The 16,598-nt window shown below is 48.9% G+C and overlaps 1 protein-coding gene across 9 annotated transcripts in view; it reads right to left on the reverse strand.

The window, feature by feature from the left end:
- Tiam1 (TIAM Rac1 associated GEF 1) overlaps positions 1-16,598 on the reverse strand; it is a 348,754-nt gene that overhangs the window by 32,152 nt on the left and 300,004 nt on the right. For 8 of the 9 annotated variants that reach the window (XM_039088432.2, XM_063270597.1, XM_039088430.2 and 5 more), the window contains one exon: positions 4,867-4,970. In XM_039088432.2, coding sequence (XP_038944360.1) covers positions 4,867-4,970 — 104 coding nt within the window. Of the gene's footprint in view, positions 1-1,053; positions 1,586-4,866; positions 4,971-16,598 lie in introns of those variants that run through there. The other variant, XM_039088435.2, reaches the window with a different exon arrangement.

Consider the following 16,598-nt stretch of genomic DNA (forward strand, 5'->3'; position numbering starts at 1 on the left):
AGGTGAGGTGAGGCGTTTACAACATCCTCCCCCCTGTCCAAGATGAAAAGAAAGAACAACACAGGAGGCGACAGACTCCTAGGGACACACTGAAGCCACCGGGCCGCTTAAGTCTTCCTGTTACACAACCGCCAAAGGCACCGGCTGCCTCCAGAGGAGCAACTTCTGAAACTGTTCTGACTCTGACCGATTTAACACTTCCCACAGATTTAAAAGGAGCGAGAGTGGCCTCAAATCTCACAGCCTTTATTTAAGTTTTTTTTTTTTTTTTTTGGAGGAATGGTGAGGCAAAAAAAAAAAAAATCCACAATTTTAGAGGGCGTTTCACAATTTTAGAGGGCATTCCAGTCATTCACAGTTCCTCTAATTCTTTACCTGCTTTGGGGGTGGCTTCTAACAAATTTCAAACAGGGAACAGCAGTTAGGCACTGGACCGTCAAAGTTTGTTTCATTAAATGACAGGCTCGGATGCCAGCACTGGTATCAGAGGGGCTTGGTTGCTTTTGTTAAGCGGTTTCTGGCCGGCAGCTGGCTGTGCATTTCTTTCCCGAGCATTGCGTTACCATTTACTGCCGGGGAGCTGATCTACTGAAGTAGGTCAGCTAATGTTAAACTGTCCTCGCCCACTGCGAGTCAGCATAAAGAAGACCCAAAGCACCCGGAGGGACAAAGCACAGCCCAAGCTGTTTGAGCTTCCCCAGTCCTCAGCCAGAGGTGTAACGTATCGGTCACAAAATACGTTCAGAATCTCAATAGCCAAAAGAAGCAAACATCAGCAATAGGAGGATTAAAGAATGAAATTAAAAAGCCACAGCCCTCTACTACCTAAATCTACCCTCTACCAATAAATATAAAGACCCAATACAAATTCAACTGCATGCAAACTACTGATTTGTACCCCGGGCTACAAAACCCACCGCGATATATGTTCTTTGTTAACGAGGGTGTCCGGAGGGGAAAGGAGATGGAATTCGGAGGTTTGGGACAAGCATAAGCGTCATTAGTCTCCCCCAAAGCGGCGCACGGGGCAGACGGAAACAGTGAGGCGCTCACCAGATGAAGTGTGCGGTGGAAAGAATCGCCAGCCCTGTCGTTCTGGACCCTGGGCTTGCGCTTCATCTTCCACAGTGAAGACATCCTCAGGGATGTAGTCTCATGGTAATTCCTCCCAGTGCCTCGTGCGTTCAGAAAGGAAGCCGAAGTTTCTTAAAATACTCCGAAAGCCCCAGCCACTTTCTAGCTCTCAGAGAGGACACTCTCACCAGGGTGTCCCATGCTGGCTCTCCTGAGCGGACCTGGGACCACATCTCAACGGGGCGGAGCCCCAGAGCGGCGCCTGCTTTTCCATCCGAGCTCCGGGAAGCAGTCAAAGGCTACATCTTGGGTAAGAACTCATGCTTTGATTTCACCTGGCTCAATAACAAAAGTTCCAGAGAGGAGAGGAGCAAAGCAGGCAAAACAAAGCCCAGAGAACCTCCCCAGATGCGGGAGGCTCTGCCCTGCAGCCAGTGGGATCAGCTGATTGGCCAGCATCTCGAATGGCACGGGGTATTAAAAGTGCCCAGCTAGGACAACTTCGCAGCTCCCCACCACACAAAAGAGGTCTTTCACCCGTGCCCACCCACCCTGCTGCCTTTTACACTAATGCTTAGTTACAAAAGCAGGTGCTTCCCAGATGATCACAACGTCCTGAAAAGGGGAAGGGAACTGGTTGTAATGGAAAGTCAGAGAGACCGGTTCTAACTGGAAAACAAAGTCAGAGCCACCAGGGAACCTGGAATGCAGGACGCTGGACTCCTCTGACCTCAGTTAATCAGTATTTCATCCCACGAGCATGAGTTTAAGGAGAAGCTGCAAAGGGAAGTCAGTCACCGGGTGAGGAGACCTGAGGCTGCCACTAAGCTACCAGAGGAAGGAGGCAGTGACAATGGGAGAGGTGACTAGATTCCTCTGACTCGTGACAACCCGACCCATCGCGGTGACATTCCTGAATCATCTCCAGAGAAAGAGCTCTGGACTACCCACATGCTCAGCCCCCAAAGGCCATGCACCGCTAGCTACACTGCATTTCAAAGACAGAGAACACCAAGGGCTTCCCCCTCCATCCAGCTCATTTGGGAGGAACGCAAAAATGAAATAAAACATAAGAAGTCAATCTCAGGGTCTCCGGCTTCATGTGTCTCACCAGGATAAAGACTGGCACCAGGGCAGGCTGTGGTGGCCCACGCCTTTAATCCCAGATGGCTGGCTGACCTCTATGAGTGTGAGGTCGGTGTGGTCATATCAACATGGCGAGCTCCAGGTCAGCCAGGGCTAAAAGACCCCGTCTTTTAAAAACAAAACAAGGAAGAAAAAAATGATTTATTTCCTTATTCTGTTGGGGGCAGGCATATTTGGATGCAGGGCATGCTGTGGCGCACATGTGGGGGTTAGCGGACAGGAGGAGTCAGACAGCCTCTTCCACATGCCACACGGTCCCAGGAATGGAGACCAGGTAGTCAGGTTAGGGGAGGGGCTCCTTCACCTGCCGAGCCATGTCAACGGGTTTCTATTTATTGATTAGGCACGTCTCTCCACTTGGTAAATGTGTGCATTCAGAGGAGGCTCAACCGCCTGGTTTAGCAGCTTCAAAACAAATGAACTCGCACACCAACACAGTCGACCAATGCGTTTAACCTTAATCAAGAGGCACTTTAAGAAGATTAAGCATTCGGAAAACGGCTAAATGGTTCGTGGCTGTGTATCTAATTGGCCTCTAGCACTACTAATAAATTAGTTCCCTCTTTCCTGAAGCCTGGCGTTCAGTGCCAGCGCAAAACAATCTGGCTGCAGGTAATTTAAATGGCGGCATCAATTACACAAGGCCTGGAGAAAGACTTTTCTCTTTTTCTGCATGTTTCTCTCTTCTGTAAAATAGAGTTGGACGGCATCTCTGCCAGGAGTGTTGGGAAGATGGGCTTAAATGAGACGGCGCACCATTTATGCAAAAGGTAACACAGGTGTGACTTTATTATTAATAGACAGTGGAACTCAGTCGCCAAGATCTGCCAGGACCATTTGAAATTCCTGCTTTCGAACCTCTTAAATGAGAAACTTAACCTCTGGAAGGGTACTAACAGGAGCTCAGTGGGGGAAAAGCACTTGTCAGGATTTTCCTGCTGTGGTAAACACCATGCAAAGCAACTTGGAGATGAAAGGGTTTATTTGTCTGGTATGTTTGAGTCACTGAGGGAAGTCAGGGGCTGAGGCAGAGGAAATGGAGGAAGCTTCTTATTGGTATTCCCCACGGAGTCCTCAACTTGCCTTCCTATACAATCTAGGACCGGCAGAGGGCTGGAAGCACCCGCCCCAGTGAGCTGGGCCTGCCTTAATCATTAACCAAGAAGATGGCATAAATGCTTGCCTACAGGCTGATCTGATGGCGGCATTTTTTAAAACTTAGGTTACTTTTCAGACGACCTGAACCTATGTCAAACTGACAAACCAAAAACCAACCAACCAACCAACCAACCAAAAAACCCAACTAGCAGAGGACCAGAGAGATTAGCTCCCACTGCCCAGGTTTAACAGCTCACAACAACCTGTAACTCCAGGAGATCCAATACCCTCTCTGGCCTCTAATATTTGTTTATTTGTTTAATTTGTTAAGGACTTAAGGAACAGAATGGGCATTTGGAGAGATCAACAGTGACAGACAAGGTGATTTTCCTTATTAGTCCTAATTCTTAACCATACTCAAGACTGGAGTCCTGGGAGAGAAGGGACTGCCCAGGTGGACTGACCTTTGGGCAAGTCTGTGAGCCACTGTCTTGATTGTTAATTGATGTGGGAAGGTTTAGCCCACTGTGGGTGGCACCATCCCTAGGCAGATTGTCCTGGACTGTATAAATAAGCCAGTAAGTCAAGCATGGCAGTATAGCCTTTAATCCTAGCACTCTAAGAGGTAGAGGCAAAGGGATTTCTATGAATTCAAGGCCAGCCAGGTCTGAATAAAGAGAAAGACACTGTCTTGAAAACCCAAGGGAGAGACGGGGAAGGAAGCAAACTAGTTAAGCATGAGCCCGTGGGCAAACAGCAGTCTTCTTCCGTGGTTTCTGCTTCAGGTTCCCGCCCTAACGTCTATCAACTATGACCCGAAGCATGAGATGAAACCACCTTCCCCTTAAGAAGATAATGGGCAGAGTGTCTCATCACAGCAACAGAGAAGGAACTAATACAGTGACTCTGTCTGAAAACCTGTCTTCTGGACGTGGAAACTGAGGAGCAAAGGGGCTACTGTATACACACACTCGACGAAGTAGCCAAAAAGCACACAGAGTCACGGGCAACAATCATACCGGTTTACACCAAAGCATCAAAAGGAAGTTTTTGCTCACTGTATTCAGCTGAAGAACAGTATAATTGGCTTAATATAAAAATCGTTTCCTTTCCCTTTAATGTAAAAGAGTGCACCTTGAACAAGAGCTGAGAGCAGATCGCTCAAGTGCGGCTCATTACAGAACCCCTAAGTGGCAGAAGGCACTGCCGACTCCATTATGCACATTTAGGATGATGCTTCATCCTCCACAAATGAAGACTGAGGAAGGAAATGGGGTGAAATTATGGCATTAACGTGGAGCTCCAGCCGTGGCAGAAATTAAAGAAAGAGGCCTTCAATTCATTACAAGTGATTTCTGCCCTATATTCTCCCACATGGGTTTGTTACGGAGACTGTAATTTAGATTTCATATCTAGCTACTTAGTAACATCTCAGAAGTAAAAACACACTGTATCCCACGGAGAGGCGCCTGAGCATACACAGCTGTCCGGGCGGCTTGTCAGCTGTGATCCGGCAGGACATGGGATGTGAAAATGAAAATCTCTCACCTTGCTGCTGTGATCTGTCTCATCGGAAGACTCCAAGTCCGGTCCTTCGCCCTCTTCCGGAGCTGTCTCAGCACTGCTGCCCTGCTCGCTGGAGAGGCTGTGCCCTACCACACAAGAGCAGAAGAAAGCAGGGGTCACCATGGTCGCCTTTGGTGTGAGGCCGCACAAGGTTAGCGTGGACCGTGTCTGCGTACTGAGGATTCTCTGATTACCTGTCACGGTCTTGGCTCAATAAATGGAAGTTTTCATCATCCCTGCTGTGGTATTTCATATACCTCTTTAGCCTTTATGTGTTGGACAGATACAGTAATAGTTATGGGCTAAATATTGGTTTCCTACAATCCTTACGTTAAAACTACAATCCCAACGCCAGTGGGGTGGTATTTGGAGGTGAGGGCTGAGGAGGTGGTAAATTCAGACACATGAGGTCATGAGGACTGGTAATCTAGAAGATTCCTGGCATTAACAAGGGGCTTCCACACTCCCATACATATATACATGTATACACATGTAACTATATCCATGCCCACCCACATAAATTCATGAGTACAACATACACACACACACACACACGCACACACACGCATGGGAGGTGGGGGACAACAAGAACAGGCACCGCAGGATTCCTGCAGATTGGTTAAACATAGATTGCTATTCCACAGACACAGAACAAGGCCTGATACCCCGGACTAATTAGTAGCTCTGAATGCTCCTAGTCAATGCTCAGGCCGCTGTCCACACTGGGCTCTGACGCACCAACGCTTTCTCACAAAGACTCTGAACACGGAGACTGTCTGGGACTCGCAGCCCTGAAGCCACATGGAAGAGAAATACCCTCTGAGTCAGGACAACATGGGGAGAGAGTAGAAGGGAGCAAGGCGAGTCTCTTCCCTCAGATTATGATCACGGGGCTGGCTTTAGGGGTGTGAAGGGTTCCATCCAAGAAATGACAGAGAAACCTTTTGCCCTAGTCACTGCTCTATTGCTGTGAAGAGACACCATGACCTAGGGAATGTATAGAAGAAAGGTGTTTGACTGGGGCTTGCTTACGGCTTCAGAGAGTGAGCCCAGATCATCACGGCAGGAAAGCATGGTGGAGCTCCAGCAACTGGGACCCAAACACTCACGTATATGAGCCTACAGGACTCACTCTCATTCCAACTCCACAGCCACCACAGGTCTTTCTGCATTTCACCGCAGGGGCAGGGGACCGGAGTGACGCCAACCCTCACGGGTATCACATAATGTGCAGAGGTGGAACAGGCTAAAGCGGGAAGCCGTAACCAGCCTCACAAGACACCAGAGGGCTGGGCAGGCAACTCGGTGTGAATGCTCTAACCTAGTATGCATTAGCACAGCCACAAGCAAGGAGACAGACGACACAGAGCAAACCTCCTGTGAGGGCAGAGGACACCAAGGAACACCGGAAATCCGGCCGATACAAAACAACAACGAATGACCAGGCTGAAATTATTATTTAAAAAATAAATAAATAAAAGGTGCTGTCGAAAGCAGCATGCAAATAAACAGAATTTCTAAAAATCAGAGCTGTGGCGGCGGAAATTAAACCATTGAGGGGTAAGACACAAATCAAAGTAAGCGGATTGTTAAGTCCGTCGGAAAGCAGAGCCTTACTCCAAGAAAGGGGAAAGACCAATTGAAAGTCTGGGGATAGAACTGGAGTAGCGGGCTGGAGAGATGGCTCAGTGGTTAAGAGCACTGACTGCTCTTCCAGAGGTCCTGAGTTCAAATCCCAGCAAACACATGGTGGCTCACAACCATCTGTAATGGGATCTGATGCCCTCTTCTGGTGTGTCTGAAGACAGCTACAGTGTACATTATATGGGGTTGGGGATTTAGCTCACTGGTAGAGCACTTGCCTAGCAAGCGCAAGGCCCTGGGTTCGGTCCCCAGCTCCAGAAAAAAAAAAAAAAAAAAAAAAAAGAACTGGAGTAGCGGCTCAGTCACGAAGAACACCGGCTGCTCTTCTGAAGGAGCAGGGTTCGATCCCCAGCACCCACGTGACAGCTCACAACTGTAACTACAGCCCCAGGACACTGTGCACATGTGGTGAACAGACACACACTCAGGCAAAACACCCACAAACACGAAACAACAAATACAACAATAAAACAAGCAAAGCAACAACAACAAAGCACGCATGAGAGTTTGGGGGTGGAGAGTTTGGGGGTGGAGAGTTTGGGGGTGGAGGAGAGCTCGGTGGTAGAGTCCTTGTCGAGCAAGAGCGAGGCTCCAAACTCTAAGTCTCTGGAAGCAGATAAACAAACAAACAAACAGGGAAAGACTCTCAAGACAGAGATGACAGTAAGAACTTCCTAGAAACAGAGTGAGGGCATTTACCTCACCAAGACAAACAACAACACCGATAACAACAACAACAACAAAATGCCCTCTAAAAGATGTACTTCAGGGGGAAAAGAAGAAACACAATCCTAAAGCAGTCTGTTTCAGAAGCTGAGATGATGAAACGCTGACACACAGGTAAGGCTTAAAATATAAACCCCCACCTCCTCTCCCCGAAAGACACCTGGGCATAAACAACCTCACGGAGTTTCGAGGAAACGAAGCTGAAGGGGTTAAAACTCAAAGGCTCTGCAAGGTCAAAATTGATTCATCCGTCACGAAGGCAGTAGAAAAACTAACTTTGGTTTCTGCTAGGTTAAGAATCAGGTCCAACTTCCAGAAAGGGGTGGGGACATCAATCCACCCACAAAACCTCCTACCTGAAATCTGTCCTGCCTACAAGAAGTGCAGGGACAAGGATGGAGCAGAGACTGAAGGAACGGCCAACCAGTGACTGCCCCAAGTGAGACCCATCCCGTGGGAGAGAGCCAACCCCTGACGCTATTAATGGCACTCTCGATGTGCCTGCACACGGGAGCCCAGCACAACTGGCCTCTGAGAGGCTTCATCCAGCAGTGGATGGAAACATGCAGAGACCCACATCCAAGCATCAGGGAGAGCTTGGGAGTCCTGGGAGGAGTCGGGGATAGAAGTGAGTAAGTCAGAGGGGTCAAGGACACCACAACGAGACCCATAGAGTCAACCAACCTGAGTCCACGAGAGCTCAGCAGGTCTGACACACCAACCAGGGAGCAAGTAGGAGCTGGACCCAGACCATTAAACATCTGTAGCACACGTGCGGCTTGGTCTCCATGTGGGTTCCCTAACAAGCTGAGCAGGGGCTATCTCAGCCTCTGTCCCCTGTCATTGGATCCCCTTCCCCTACTTGGACTGCCAGGTTGGACTTCAGTGGGAGGATGTGAGGGGAGGGATTTGTAGGGGTAGGAATGGGAGAGGGAAGAGGGAAGAGGGGCTGTGACCCAGATGTAGAGTGAATAAAAAACAGAGGGGGAGAATTCATGTCCAAACTGTAAGAGCAAACAGTCAAAGAACAGGGACAGGTTATGTAAGTTGTAAATGGAATTTAAAAATGAAAGTCGGGAAAGAGAAGGGAAAATAAGTAAGACAAATGAAATGAGATCATAGAGACAGAAATGAGATCACAGAAGCAGGTCAGAATACACAAATCTGCTAAAAAATAAATAAATAAATAAATAAATAAATAAATAAATAAATAAAGACAGTATAAAGCCAGGCCCCTGTAGCACGATCGATACAAGAAGTGAACAAGAACACATGGAGAGGAGTCAGAAGATGGAAAGCACAACCAGGCACCAGAACGCTCTATAAATGAGTAAATTCTACAGGCTCCGTTAGGACACAGACAATACAAACGTTTATGACGGTTAAGCTTGATTCATGAGTGATTTTCTAACCCTAGTCCCAAGGATTAGCAACTTGCACAAGCAGACCACACTGGCAACATCTTTCCTAGAACTAATTTCTTTTTCTTTTGAATAAAAATCCAACGGCACCAAAGACAGTAAAGAAGACAAACAAGACAGGTCCTTTCCCTGCAGAGAGAAACCCAAGATAAACGTGCAGTAACACAGCACGGGCATAGAACAGACTGCTCAGAAGAGCCCCCGCCCCTGGGTGCAAGTGTGACACTTGGCAGACGCCCGCATGCAGCCTGGAAAGACACAAACATCTGACAAATGTCGCAAGTGCCTTGATGGCCCGTGTTGGAATTAAAAAGAAGGAAAGACAACCCCTGGATTCTACTCACCCCATTCGAGGAAAACAGCACCAGGTGGACACAAGCAAAAACGTAAACAATCTAAGTTTTAAGTCTCTCCATCGGAAATGTATCGGGCAAATACAACTAGCAAGAGAGAAGGCAAGGGCACACAATACAGGTCTGAGGCTTGCAAAAGTCACAAGCTCAGTCCCTCTTACCCTACTTGGAGCACAGTGCCAGGCTGGGTCAAGACTTGCTTTGATTTGTAGAAAGAGTCTAAGTGAACATAGACACATTTCTCGCCAGGGCCCAAGTGGCACAGCGTATGTTCCTGCAGAGAAACTTCAAACTACAGCCTCAGGGATGGTGGGCTTCGTGGAGAGGAGGACCCATTGAAGATCGAATATATGTGTGGCTCATGTGATGGAGACCCAATTACATGCAAGCAAGAGCAGGGTCAATAAGGAAGCCTCAGACAGGCCACGTGAGGGTGAGGCACTCAGCAGAGTCTCCAAGGCTGGCCCTGAGGCTGGCCCACGCTGCCAGGTTACAGAGGACTGAAGTCCTGTGTGACAGTAACCACTAACGGGTCAGGGCTGGGTGCTAATGACCAAAGTAAACAGGACAGAGGAAGTGACCATGGCCGGCTTCAGGAATGCTGAGGGGAAGCATAGGACAGGGTCTGATCTGAATATGGTCTCCTTCCCATATTCAGTGGGCTTACCCACACGCTCACATACACACTCACACATGTGCGCACATGCATGCGCACACACACACACACACACACACACACACACACACACACACACACACACACACACTTGCTTTCCAGACTCTGCAGTGGTCTTTATACAGAAGCCACTCTTCCAAAACAGAGGCTGATGGAACCGTCCTCTCCTTTAGGGTGTTCTCACCCTCATTCATCAGGAAATGGCGCCCTCACAGGCAGCTCTGTTAGAAACCAGTGTAAGAGCTGAAGACAGGCTGAGGAGGAGGCTATGAACTGGCTAAGGCAGGAAAAAGTCCGCCTGCATCCCAGTCTTGCACATGGCCTGGCACAGAGGAGGCTCCCACAGGAGAGTAAGGAAGCCCAAGCACCCTCGGGAAGAGCCTGCTGGCTCAAAAGCTACCACAAATCAAACCCACCGGTGTGGACAGGTGAGAGCGCCCCTGGTTTCTAAATACATTTTGAGGTCTAAAAACCTTTGTAAGTCATTCACTGGCCCTCCTCCCGCTGGCTGAGACCGGCACAAGGCAAACCCATCCACAAGACTTTACCTTACAATTTACCTGTCGCTTATCCAGATCATACTGCATTCATTTTGTCTTTCTCTGGACTCAGTGAGAAATAAATAGGAAGGAAAAAACAACCCAAGACTTGATGAAATATATAATCAATGTGTTCAAGGCAAGCAAATTCTCTAGGGCAAACATTTCCAGAAAGGGAAGTGTGTGTGTGTGTGTGTGTGTGTGTGTGTGTGTGTGTGTGTGTGTGTTTGTGTGTGTGTAAAACTTTCAGGAAATGGCTCCTCTTTCACCATGTGTGTCTGAGGAATCAAACTCAGGTTGTCAGGCTTGGTGGCAACTCCTTTAAATAACAAACCATCTCCCCAACCCCTAGAAAAAAGTTATTACTAAGACTGTAATTTAAATGACGAGAAAATGAGGTTGATGGATGGGTGGGAGTGGGGTGAGAAAAAACTGACAACCCCAAAGGCATTCGTCTGGGATTTGGCTGTTGGGCTATGCTTCCGTTTTAGTTTTCCGTCGTGTCACAGCTACGCGATTCAAAGAATTCCATGTCCACCCCATAATAGGCATCAGTGTGAGCAGCCGACACATGTGGAGACCAACAGGTAACGTGAGGCAGCTGAGCACACGCTAAGTGGGCCTGCAGGAAGGTGTAGGTATGGAACCCAGCACTGAGTGGGCCTGCAGGGTGGCGTGGGTAAGGAACCCAGCACTGAGTGGGCCTGCAGGAAGGTGTAGGTATGGAGCCCAGCACTGAGTGGGCCTGCAGGAAGGTGTAGGTATGGAACCCAGCACTGAGTGGGCCTGCAGGAAGGTGTAGGTATGGAACCCAGCACTGAGTGGGCCTGCAGGAAGGTGTAGGTATGGAACCCAGCACTGAGTGGGCCTGCAGGAAGGTGTAGGTATGGAACCCAGCACTGAGTGGGCCTGCAGGAAGGTGTAGGTATGGAGCCCAGCACTGAGTGGGCCTGCAGGAAGGTGTAGGTATGGAACCCAGCACTGAGTGGGCCTGCAGGAAGGTGTAGGTATGGAACCCAGCACTGAGTGGGCCTGCAGGAAGGTGTAGGTATGGAGCCAGCACTGAGTGGGCCTGCAGGAAGGTGTAGGTATGGAGCCAGCACTGAGTGGGCCTGCAGGATGGTACAAGTATGGAACCCAGCACTGAGTGGGCCTGCAGGATGGTACATGTATGGAACCCAGCACTGAGTGGGCCTGCAGGCTGTGCAGGTATGGAACCCACCACTCACCAGGCTAAGGACCAAGGATCTCAAGGTTGAGCTAACCTGGGCTAGGTGGTAAGTCAGAGGCCACCTTGGGGTAGAGTAAGACCCTGTGTCAAAAAGAAAACAAATTTGGGTGGGAGAGGTAGCTCAGCAGGTAAAGGCAGCTGGACGCCAAGCCTACAGATCTGAGTTCAACTTGAGAGACACACATGGCAGGAGGAAAGAGCTGACTTCTGCACATCATCCACTGGCTTTCACACGGGCCATGATAAATGCACATGTACAATGTGCACGAGTGCACACACACACAAGACCATAAAATAGAAATGTAATCAAATACAAGGTCATAAAGATTTTGGATTTGGGTATGACTGATCTTGTGAGCTTGGAGCAAAAGTAAAATACATTAATGATTTCCAGAGTTATTTTTATTTCCTGTGCACTGGTGTTTTGCCTGTGTGTATAGATGTGCTTGCTCTATGTGCTTCCCTCAAGAGAGGCCAGAAGAGGGTATCTGAACTAGAATTACAGACAGTTGTGAGCCGCCATGTGGGTGCTGGGGATTAAAACTGGGTCTTCTGCAAGATAAACAACTGTTCTTAACTGCTCGGCCATCTCTCCCACTCCAACACTAATGATTTTTAAAAACAATAAAAATGAAGGCCCCCAGTCTGCAAAATTACCCCCACCCCTAACACAACACACGCTGAATCTGGCAGCTGTCGTCAATCAACTCTTGCTGCAAATCAAGACAAGGCGTTTGGATCCTCCACACCCCAGCAGGACCCACAGAGACTGTGCTAAGTGACAGAAGGCAAGGGTGCCAACAGCTTACAAGGCGCATGTGTCTGCGAACTTTTATCACCAAACAGAGACCATGTGAGTCTTCAGGGAATCTACTGGGCTGGACCAGATTTGTTTGCAAGAAGACAGAGCTAAGCACTTGCTCTTTTGTGGTGTCCCTCCCTGCTCCCTCAGAGCAGAGCCCTGGGAAATCTCCATGTCACATCAGAACAAAGTGGGGCCTTCCATCTGTGTATGGCACAGAAGGCTCTCACTGGCCAGGCAGATCCTGCGCTGTCTGGGCCTGGTGCAAACAATTCCTCCTTTGAACCCAAGTGCCTTAGTCTTGCAAACACAGGGGCCTTTCCTGTGACCCAGATGCCAGGGACTCTACTTCCTGCAGGAGGTGCATCTGTGCTCACCAAGGCACACAGCTTCCTCTCAGCGGCAGACAAATAACGCTGGAAGCCTATCAAAGGGTCTGGCTTGGGCTCTCCAATCTGGGCTGGTCTGAACGGTCTCTAATGTGTCGCTGGCCTGCTGTCCATCACCGAGGCTCAGCTCTCTCTAGCTCAAAATGCAAGAATTGCCACTTTAAAATAAGAAGCGGCAGGCAGTTGTCCTGTTAGAGAGCCCGGTGTCCTTTACCACAGAAGTGCAGGCTCCTCACTGAGATAAAGCAAGATGCCTGCCTCACCTCAGTCAGCCAAGTAGATGTCTAGGGAGCATACATCAGAGCGGCACTGCACTGAAATGAACATCAGCTCTGATAACAGAACTTAAGAGAGACACAATGGGGGGGGGAAGGAGGAGGAGGAAGAGGAAGGGAGGGAGGGAGGAAGAGAGAGAGAGAGACAGAGAGAAGGAGGAGGAGGAGGAAGGAGGGAGGGAAGGAGGGAGGGAGAGAGACAGAGACACAGAGAGAGACAGAGACACTAGTACTTGCTACATTACTTAAGTTTACCTCTCTCAGTAATCTTGCCTGTCACCCAAGTGACGGCATGACAGACTTCTATCGCTGTTCCTGGCCCTATCCTGGCAACTTCTGAAAAGAGACCCCAGATGCCACTTAACGATAATTCTTACAGTTTGCATAGAAGTTGGCTTTCTGCATAATTACTGTTGCAAGTAGCCTTGTTTCGTGGATGAATTTCTTGGTCTCTATCCTGTGCCGCAATACTTACTCATTTTGAAGAAGCCACCATTAAAAACGTGTCCTTCTCTCTTTCCTTAGCATGCCTGGCAGAAAAGGGGAGTGGCAGATGAGCGCATTACTAATGCATAAGTGCTTCAGGAGGCTTCCAAGAAACTCAGGATCTGTATCTGTCTTCCCGCACAGCACGGAGGCTGGCTGAGACGCTCAGCTGAACGAGGCAGATACCTTCTAATGAACCTGGCAGGGGTGCTTGACTAGGGGAGATCTTTCAGGGGGAGGGGGGGCAGTGGCAGTGTCTGGGGCATTTTGCTTGGGTTGGGCAAGTACTACGGTCTCAGGGAGATTATGGGGATGCACAGAACCTCACACCAGACAGAGAACTGCCTGACCCAAAATGTAAGAACTTACTGGGGGCTTCTTAGAAACTCTGTTTCCAGGTTCTCACCCCGCCTCCCCTTCACTTCAGGGATCCTCCTAGAACCACACTCGCTGAGGGAACTCCCCCTTTTTATGCCTCGGCTCCCTTCCTGGCGTGTTCATGAACACGTGCTTGGGAGAGAAAGAGTGAGGAAAGGAGGACTGGAACTGGGTCTTAGAATCGATGGCAGCGCAGACCTGGGCTTCCAAGGCAACACGAAGACAATTAAGAGATGCAAGCTGTGCGTTCCTCTCTCACAGGGAGTGAGGAGAAAATGCACTCTGTGGTCAGTTCACGGATTTCCAACATAAAAAACCTCAATGGCGTGGGTCCTGAAATGGTATCACACTCTGGTTGTCACTAGGACCCAGGTCAGAGAGAGTCTACGAATGGAGAGTTGGTGGGCTACGTGGCTCCAACTCTATGGGAGTCACTCCATAAGAAACCGAGGGACACAGCCGTGCAATGAGCTCCAGGGGCTCGGCGCCCGGGAATACAGAACTCCTTCTTGCCACCCAGAAACTGTAGCTTGCAGACGTTCATGAAGCTGTCAGAGAAGCCACTTGCTGCTGGCGGGAGCTGAAGAGCAGGTGGGGAGGAGGGGCGACTGGTTGTCGGTCAGACAATCCCATGTGCTTGGTGATAGAGATTGGCTTAGGATGGGAACTGTTTCTAATATGATTACTGTTAACTCCAAACATTTCATTGACTCATTTAACCGTCACACGGACCTAGCAAGATAGCAGTGTCCTCTTGTCTTCCCTTCATAATGAGGACACAGTGTAGAGTGCTGAATCAGGACCCACAGGACCAGGGGCTAACATCAAAATGAACACAGTCCCCAAGAACCTGGTCCGGGGCCTATTTTTAACCATCAGTCTATGATGTTTCTACCTACAGGGTTCAAGCTTCCATATGAGAAAGGGGTTCAGAAATAACCAGAACTTGAAAGAGAATCACAACCTTCAATCAGGGCTCTCAGGGGAAGGCCTAGTCAATCCTGCATGCAGGACAGTCAGTACCAGGGCTCACGTGGGCCTCAGAGCCCCTGAGGTGTTCACACTCCCCACCTAGATCACTAAATGTTCAGGATGACCATCTTAAAGACACCTCAGCACTGAACCCCCAAACTCGTCACTCCGGATGATTCTTATTTTTAGTTACTTCTAAATTTAGGCCCAGGTTGGAGTCCGGCCGACTCATTGTCCAACCGCTCTGTGCTCGCTTAGGTCATCTGCTGAGCGTGCGTTATCTCTGCCTTGATGTGGGGCAGGCTGGCTGGGTGTCCCATCCTGTTTCCTCGCTTTCCCTGTTATCTTCCGCTGCTAAATAAGGATCAGGAAGTGGAGGCACTCGGAAGGTGGAGACCCAGGTGGGGCCCACGAGCTCCATGTCACAGCCATTTGGTTGGAAATAACAAAGAAGAGAACAAATCCCTCCAGAAAGCTCCAAAGTCGGAGCGGCGTTACTGTTCTGGACCAGGTCGTCGGTTCAGTAGGGTTGGCACAGAGCCTCCACAGGTGCCTGGTCTACTACGGGGTGTGAGTGTGTGTGTGTGTGTGTGTGTGTGTGTGTGTGTGTGTGTGTGTGTGTGACAGGAAACCCAGTGTTGTGTATAAGACTCCATCAAAGGCAAGACAGCGAGTCTATACACAGAATACACCCAGCTCCTTCTAAAACAGACTCATACAGGCAAGAACACTTTTCACTAAAAACAACTGTGCCTAGTCTACTCTGATCTCAGAATGCAAGGGGCTGAGGCAGGAGGTTCCCAAACATGGGGCTAACTAGGGATATATAGTGATATAGGCTAATCCGGGCTATACAGCTAGCCCCTGTTTCAAAAGCAGACACTCCCTTAAGGACACTGATGGAAATAATCTGTGCATATACAAATGATCTTTTCAGTAAGGAATAGACAGTAACAGGAAGTAAGGAAGCAGACTGTGAGCGAGAGTCTGGCTATACAAGGGTGTACAAATTTATCTCTAAGGGCCCAGAGTGTGATACTCTATGGCTTTGCAGACCTGGAGGCCCCACCACCATTCAGTCAGCCACTGTGATGGGGAGAGAACTCAAGATGTGAACAGGCAGATCCCGGTCACTCAAAATCAGGTGGGGTGGCCCGGTTTCTGTTTGTGGATTATAATATTGTAGTTCTGAATTTGTATCTATACACAACAGAAATGACAATGATAGAGAGTTAATCCAAACACAGTCACACACACACACACACACACACACACACACACACACACACGTCTTGTGTGCCTGCACACAAAGTCCTTAAACAATCTAATTGCGCTTCACAAGACTCGTTTGGTCTCAGAATAGAGGCCGGTTTGGTAGGATTACAAGTGCCACCTTGTGGCCATCTGAGAGGCAGCCTCCATGGTCTTGTTCCCCTTTCCTTGGCATTTGCCAAGCTTTTGAAGTGTGAAGACCATCATGACAGGGCAACCCTAGAGGTCAATGGTAACTAAGCACAACCAGGTTTCTGAAGCTTCAAATTACCAAACTCTTGCCAGAGCCACTAAACAAAACCACGAGCAATCGCAGGGCCTCTCGCTTAAGCAGCAAGCTGCAGAATATGACAGTGGTGATGAACGATACACATGCACACACACACACACACACACACACACACACACGTACACATACACATGTACATACATGTACAAACACATGCACACACGTATACATACACATGCACACACATACACATGTACACACATACACATGTACACACATGCACACACACATACACATGCACACACACATACAAGTACATAT

Source organism: Rattus norvegicus, chromosome 11 (genome assembly GCF_036323735.1).
Source record: "Rattus norvegicus strain BN/NHsdMcwi chromosome 11, GRCr8, whole genome shotgun sequence".
Classification (NCBI taxonomy): domain Eukaryota; kingdom Metazoa; phylum Chordata; class Mammalia; order Rodentia; family Muridae; genus Rattus; species Rattus norvegicus.